The 7,980-nt window shown below is 38.1% G+C and overlaps 1 protein-coding gene across 1 annotated transcript in view; it reads left to right on the plus strand.

Annotated features, from left to right (window-relative positions):
• Nucleotides 1-7,980, plus strand: part of LOC112143034 (calpain-5) — a 115,461-nt gene that overhangs the window by 106,546 nt on the left and 935 nt on the right. The window contains exons 6-8 of the mRNA XM_024266773.2: nucleotides 2,191-2,268; nucleotides 2,345-2,507; nucleotides 2,607-2,726. Coding sequence (XP_024122541.1) covers nucleotides 2,191-2,268; nucleotides 2,345-2,507; nucleotides 2,607-2,726 — 361 coding nt within the window. The remainder of the gene's footprint in view (nucleotides 1-2,190; nucleotides 2,269-2,344; nucleotides 2,508-2,606; nucleotides 2,727-7,980) is intronic.

A 7,980-nucleotide genomic window follows, 5' to 3' on the forward strand; every position in this document is an offset into this window, starting at 1 on the left:
TCTGTACTTGGCCCTATTTTATTCATTTTATATTTGATCCCTCTTAGGGAACTCATCAATAAATTCAGCCACATTTCTTACCATTTTTATGCAGATGATATCCAGCTCTACTGTTCTTTCCCAGGAAATGATCATGACAAACTGCAAAGCCTGTTGGACTGTTTAACTAGCCTCTCGACATGGCTGAGTAATAATCATTTAGTTCTGAACTCCCAGAAAACCGAGACATTGATCTTTGCCCCAGAAAATAAGATTCTTTCTGTTAAAATTAATGTAAATAAATTATCACACAGATGCTTATTCAATGTTTATGCCTTGACTGTTTGTTGCAAGACATGTTTGTAAGTTTGTTTTTCAGTTCAACGACCTGACTTGCCCTGATAAGGAAGGATGTTTCAATCAATATAAATTGAAGGCAGAAGGGTTGATGACCTTTGCCATGTTAAAAAACCAGAATCATGAACAATTGAAGTAAACAACCTCCTAAAGAGAAGCGGCTTTGCACAAACCTAATCACAGGACTACAATGTGGATGAAGAGTGTGAACGGAAACTTATCTTTTGGCTGACTATGTAAATAAAATAAAGGAATGTTGCAGCAGCTTTGTGTTTTTCTCCCCCCTCCCTTTAGAAGCTGCTGCAGTTTGTGTAACCAGGGACAATCCAAATAAATAGGAGGATCAGGCTGAGACGATTCAGAGGAGATGGAGGACTTGTAACTGAACACGTCTCTGTCTGCTCTCCTTCTCGAGAAGTAACGAATTCTAATCTCTCTGTGTCTTCTTTCTCTGTTGTGAGTGTTTTAGGTTGTTTGAACCTGACACTTTCTATCAGACAACACCTCGGGTCTCTGAGCTCTTCTGTCCAGTCGAGACTCAGAAATCTTGGGGTGTTGTTTGGTAAGTCCATGTCTCTGGAGGGCCACTCAAAACAGCTTGTAAAGAACTGTTTTTATCATCTAAGAAATGTGGCAAAATTAAAATGTATCTTGTCTCGGTGTGACCTGGAAACTCTTATTCACGCTTTTATTTCCTCTCGTTTAGATTATTGTAACTCTCTTTTTACTTGTTTTAACNAGTCGAGTCTCAGAAATCTTGGGGTGTTGTTTGATAAGTCCATGTCCCTGGAAGGCCACTCAAAACAGTTAGTAAAAAACTGTTTTTATCTTTTAAGAAATGTGGCAAAATTAAAAAGTATCTTGTCTCAGTCTGACCTGGAAACTATTATTCACGCTTTTATTTCCTCTCGTTTAGATTATTGTAACTCTCTTTTTACTTGTTTTAACAAACGCTCCCTAAACCATCTTCAGCTCGTCCAGAACTCTGCAGCAAGGCTTTTAACAGGAACCAGTAAACTGACACACATCACTCCAATATTGTCAGCTTTACATTGGTTACCTGTGAAATTCAGAATTGATTTTAAAATTTTACTTTTAGTTTTTAGAGCATTGCACGGTCAAGCCCTGACGTACATCTGTGACCTTTTAACCCTGTACTCTTCGGCCCCATCCTTGAGGTCTTCCAGTGAGAATCTTTTAAGCATCCCAAAAACCCGCTTTAAGATGAGAGGGGACGTTTCCTTCCAAGCTGTTGCTCCTCGTCTCTGGAACTCCCTACCACTGCCGTTGTGTCAGATCAACTCCGTTGAGTGTTTTAAATCCCAGGTCAAGGCGTTTTTGTTCAGGAGAGGTTTTAGTTGATCTTTGCCCTTGTATTACTATGTTTTACTGTGTTTTACTGTGTTTAGTTGCTTTATTACTGATTATTCGTTTTATTTCCCTGTGTCTTCTGATTTTATGTTCTTTGTTAAGCACTTTGTGATCCGTTCTGTGAAAAGTGCTATAGAAATAAAGATTCTTCTTCTTCTTCTAGATTGGGTAAAGGATGGGTATATCCATGATGAAGATGAGAGCAGTTGTAGAAGCAGCAGCAGCAAATTAATACAAAGAATGTCAGATGCAAAATTGCTAGAATATTTCATCCATGACCAGGAAGGAGATCCACCGACCTTAGAAAATAAACAACCATAAAACTGAACATAGATGGCCAGGGGGATTCTTTAAAATAAAATCTATCGTCATGCTAAATTAAAATTTATTATTGAAAAGGCTTTAAAGAGTGGATTGTATTACTGTTTGATATTGTCATAAATTGGAGTACATCACCCACCTTCTTTGCTTGTGTCTTGCCAGCTCTAGGGAATGGTCCAGGATTGGCCATGCAGAGAGGCACAGCCTTGGCCTCACAGTAGAGGATGACGGGGAGTTCTGGTAAACATAAAAGATTAATACATCACTGGAGTCCATTTCTAAGATAAATGTAAACCTTAAGGATGTTCATTAACAGGATGTCATTTAGAGACTGGTGCAGAAACTTCTCTGATGCAGATGTTTGTCACATATTCACATCTTCACGAGCTTTGCATTTTGGGAAGTGGATCAGACATGACGATCCACAAAGAAATCGCAGCGGTGGCAGGAACAAAAAAACATATCTACAGAATCCTCAGGTACAGCATGTTTTGAAATTATTGTTTTTATTTTTTTTTATTTATTGTTAACACAAAAGCAAATTAGATTAAAGCTGTCTCTTGAAATCCCCTTTTCAGTTTGTGTTTGATGTGACAAAGGAAATGGAAGTGCTCATCACTTTGCAACAAAAAGACCGAAGGATCCATAAAAAAACTGGTCATGGACAGAATTTGGTCATTGGGTTCAAGGTTTTTGAGGTAACATACACATGACTTTACTCTCTTAGCTTTTGTTGATCAATGAGTTGACCAAATTCAACCATGTTTTGTCTATTCCAAAAATGTATTTATAAAATGCACAGCTGAATTGCATATGCAAAATGTATTTTAATTTGAATTGTTACCAAAAACACGATTAAAACTGTAGTTTATTTGCTTTTATTTAAAACTTTAATTTGAAATATATTAGATTGAATTTGTGCAGTCCTCACAGAATGTGATTTCATGCTACTAGACAGCCAGTGAACAAGTACAAGTACTCAACTGAATCAAAGTTGCTTCTTTAATTTCTCTTCTTCTTGAAAAATACTTATATAATTTTTTGTAACTGAAATAAAACAGGCTGCACGGTGGCGCAGTGATTAGCGCTCTGGCCTCACAGCAAGAAGGCCCCAGCTCAAATCCTGGCTGGGGGATCTGAAAAAAAAATAAACTGTGGACCTTTCTGTGCAGAGTTTGCATATTCTCCCCGTGCATGCGTGGGTTTTCACCAACTTCCTCCCACCGTCCAAAAACATGCTTCACAGGTTAATTGGTGACTGTTACGCCCCAATTTGTCTAGGGGATCTGGGGCCTAACATAAAGGTAAATTAAATAAAAAATTAAAAACACAACAAAAGTCTCCATAAAAAGTTAACAAATTTATTTACAAGACCAAAACCACCAAAATAATAACTAAAAGTGAAGCAAAAGGCTTCAGGGTGAACCAAGGCCAAAACAACAAACAAAACCCCAACTAACTCAACCCAGGGAGCTTACCTGCAAAAGAAACAGTAAAATAATGACAAACACTAACCTCCCTGGACTAACATAAACAGGAGAAAACATTTACTAAAGAAAATGGCGGTTCACCCCTACAGCTTCACTTAAATTAAACCAACGCTAAACACAGAGCACAGAGTGGGACCTAACACAAAACACCAAAGAAACTATTAAGTGTGCACAAATCAAAAGAGGTGGAGAAGTTCACTGAGCTACAGTGGAGACAGGTTGCAGCCAAGCTCCCTTCTCATGGTCTGGAGGTCCAAATGGTGAATTTAAAGGTTCCCCTCCTTCAGGTTGGCCCAATGGGGAGCCACGCCTCCAGCACCACACCTGAAACAAATAAAGACAAAAAAACACACAAAGATCCAAAACACATACAGAAGTCTCACTCTGACAAAAATACAAAAAACGAAATAGAAACAAAACCAAATACGGCCAAAGCCTTAACAGTGACACTAAATTGCCCCTAGGTGTGGATTTGAGAGTGAATGGGTGTGTGATTGAGGCCCTGCGACAGACTGGCGACCTGTCCAGGGTGTACCCCGCCTTCGCCCATCAGTAGCCGGGATAGGCTCCGGCACCCCGTGACCCCGACAGGGACAAAGCAGACAAGAAGATGAATGAATCAATGAAATAAAACACAAGAAAGGTATTTACAGACATTAGCTTTCAATAACAAAGTATGACAGGCCTATTGTTAAAACAAAGCTTGTAAACAATATTAAAGGTGTACAAAACACAGTTAAACCACATCCAGAACTTTGACATTGTATATTTATTTACAAAGATGGAATAATCCCAACACTCACACGCACAGAGCCGACTTAGCATGAAAATGGCCGCATCTACCTTGAAAATGTGCTCGATTAAACTTAGTACTCAAAGGTGAGAGCACTCACTGTGACACAAATTTTTTATACCCAAACTTAACTGAGTTACTAGATGTCTCACTCTGACATTTTAGCCAAATAAAATGTTATCAGTGTTAATTTCGTTGATGAAACATTTTTGTCACTGTCATCGTCAACGAAATTTTTCACCCATCGAAAACGAAACAAAAACTCCTGCGCAAACACAAAGACTTTAACTAAACTGATAGACATTTTCGTTAACGAATAAAAACAAAACGAAAATGCTCTTCGAAGAGGATATCTGTTACATCCCACCCAGAGGGAGGGAGAAAATAGGTAACATAAAAAGATTATTTTAGCCAGGAGTGGGGTAAGACAGCCGTTTATTATAGAACAGATGCGGGTGTGCACAAACATGAAACAAAACGAGTAAAGGGAATCAACTTAAAGTCCCAGGCACTCAGCGTTCAGTAAACAAAATTACATCCCAAAATGTACAACAGAAGTGGTATCACAACCTCAAAACCAGAGGGACCCAAAACCAGAAACAAATTACCAAGAAAAGTATCTAGGGAACAACTTAAAGTAAAAGGATGAACAAAGAAGGACAGAAAGAAGGAACACCAGCTTATAAATGTTGTATTCGTATTTTTTATGTAAGTTTGGCACAAAATATACATTTTTGCACAACTTTGTATTTATGAATACAAATTTATTTTTGTGAATACAAAATATTATTTATGAATACGTTTCTTTTTGACAGCTATCTTACGCCATATAGCAGCCCCGCTGCTTCTTCAGATCAACAAGCAGTCACCGTTTTATTCTCAAACTCCATCACTTCTTACATGACAACATTGCCCTCTATTGGCTAGTAGTGATATTACAGTTCACCACACACATGCTGGTCAAGCACATATAACATGCTCACACGTGTCCTGGACAGCTTGCTCCGTAGTGAATGTTTTTTAATGCATTTTTATACTTGACTACCTCCTCAATGCAAGTTTTTTTTATTTTTTTTGTATTAATTTTTTTTTTATGTTCAGACATTTATTATAAGGCTGATGTTATTTACACACATTTACGTGTGGCCAGCACAAAATGGGATGGAAATTCACGTTTTCTCCACATGTAATACGTGCAGCCAAGATCCTTGGCGCAAGAAACTTCTATGTTAAAGTCCCATTAACTGTCACACTCCTAAATGTGTGAAATATGTTCTCCACATTTGACCCATCCCCTGGTTGAACTGTGAGCTGTAGAGACAGCCGCACTCAGGAAACTTTGGCTTGTTTAACCCTAACCATAACCTTAATCCTAACCTTAACCCCTTTCCTCTGGGTCTGTGTGAGTAAGAAAAAAGTTGAGCACTGGCTGCATGTTTTTTGAAAATTACATGCGAATAGACACTTTCTTATTGTAAATAGGATGGAAATGTAATTTATTTATTTTTTAATGTGTTTTAAGTTGTTGAAGCTGAATTAGCAGAAATGACAAGTTTGAAAAGCAAAGTGAAGAAAATTTTTTTTTTTTTTTACAAATGAGTAAAATATTTGTGTATGATTCATACGATTAATAAATTTCATTACATGCTTTACCTTTATTCTATATTTTTGTTGACTAAATATCTACTGTAATATAGTCTACTAAAATTTGACTAAAATTAATAGAATCAACATGACTAAATTGGAACCAAAATTAAACCCTATTTTAGTCAAAAGACTATGATTAAAACTAAATTAAAACAAATTCTACTTTTATAACTTGACGGCACCAACGCCACGCTCGCTGCCCGCCCCTACGCACCATCGCCGCCCTTGACGCTGACCTTTGACCCAAACTCACCTGCTAAGCAGCACTATGCGCCACTACCCCCCACCCTCCCCTTACTGTATAGCTGGACTGTGATGTAAGTGAGAAATTGCTTAAAAAGGTACTTTTTTCAAAATGGCGCCTTTTATCTCCATAGCAACTATTTTATGTTTTGTTCGCCTGAGGTTACCGAACAGATTGACGTTAGTTTCACAAGAATCGGCCAAAGTAAATTTTTTGATCTCCTTAGCAACGGAGGTTGTTTGCTTACCACACCCACATTCCCTATATTACCATATTTTAAGTTATAACACTTGTTAAAGCTTTAACTTGGGATGTAAGTGAGAAATTGCTTAAAAAGGCACTTTTTTCAAAATGGCGGCTTTTCTGTTAGTGTTATCTCCATAGCAACCATTTTATGTTTTGTTCGCCCGAGGTCACCGAACAGATTGACGTTAGTTTCGCAAGAATCGGCCAAAGTACATTTTTGGATCCCCTTAGCAACAGATGTTATTTGCTAACCACGCCCACATTCCTTATATGGTCATATTCTATGATATTATACCTGTTAAAGCTTAAGCCTGGGATAAACATATTGAAATCTTATTGCAATGCATTGAAAAATTAACGTGTATTAACACTACGCCACTTTTGTCAGCTCGCCACGTGCACGCCATTCAAAATCTATAGCTTGTAATACCATATATTTTATCCCTAAAGCTTCCCAATGATGCCAAAAGCGTTTGGAAACGTTTGATAAATATCTCTAAAAGTTATATATGTTTGAAGCTGGTGCTAACAGTATTTTTTTTGGACAAATCAAGATGGCGGCCCTTCCCATGGTTAAAGGTCAACAAAACTTTAGGGGTCATTAAAGACTAACGCCAGTGGCATGTGGGTCAAATTTTGTAAAAATCGGACGAACAAAAGCTACGTTTTAACTTTGTAAAATTCACAAAATGTCAGATTTCAAAACAAAATGGCCGCCAAATGGTAGGTCATGGAGCCATCCCATAATAATGTAACATTTAGCCATGGATATATCCAATAAGGCTACGTTAGTTTCGTTCGCGAATTGCAAACTTTTTTTTTTTTATTTTGCTGAGTCAGCAGTTGTTTTCGCAACGGTTTTTTGCGTACCAGGGCCACATTTTACACATTACGGTTTCGAAAGTTATGTCGTTTTGTTCAGCTTGACCCTCCGCACGCGTGGATACTCTTTTTGCGCAAATCGGCCAAAATATGTGCAAGCTAGCTAAAACCGTGGCGGTTGCGACCTCACCACGCGTACGCCATTCAAATTCTACAACTTCTAATTCCAACATTTTTCTCACAGTACATTCCCATTTATGGCCAGTGATGTGACATAACAAAGGATAAAACCCCCTAGGAGGTATATCTTTTTGTAGCTTTGAGTAAAAGTTCTTTTTTTCAACTTTTCAAGATGGCAGCGTCTACCCAAGGTCAAAGGTCAATGAAACATCCATTTGTTGTAGACTCGCACTGAGGACCTAATTCTGAAGTTTCGTGAAAATCGGACAAACAAAAGTTCAGTTTTCCCATTTTGTTGAAAAACGTGAAAATCGCCATTTTTCTGATTTCGGCGCAATGATTTCAAATGTTCCAGGGCTTATCCCCGACACGTGTCATGGGCTTTCGTTTGCGTATTTTGCAATATTTGTTTTGGCCCTTATAAGCGATTTTCGGCCCATTCTTTTTTTTTACGGAAACGCTCGCCGTGATGTCATCGTTTTGGGCGGGGTCACGCGCAACATGCCAAAAATTCATTTTCAATTTTCCCT

This window comes from Oryzias melastigma, linkage group LG14 (assembly GCF_002922805.2).
Source record: "Oryzias melastigma strain HK-1 linkage group LG14, ASM292280v2, whole genome shotgun sequence".
Taxonomy (NCBI): Eukaryota; Metazoa; Chordata; class Actinopteri; order Beloniformes; family Adrianichthyidae; genus Oryzias; species Oryzias melastigma.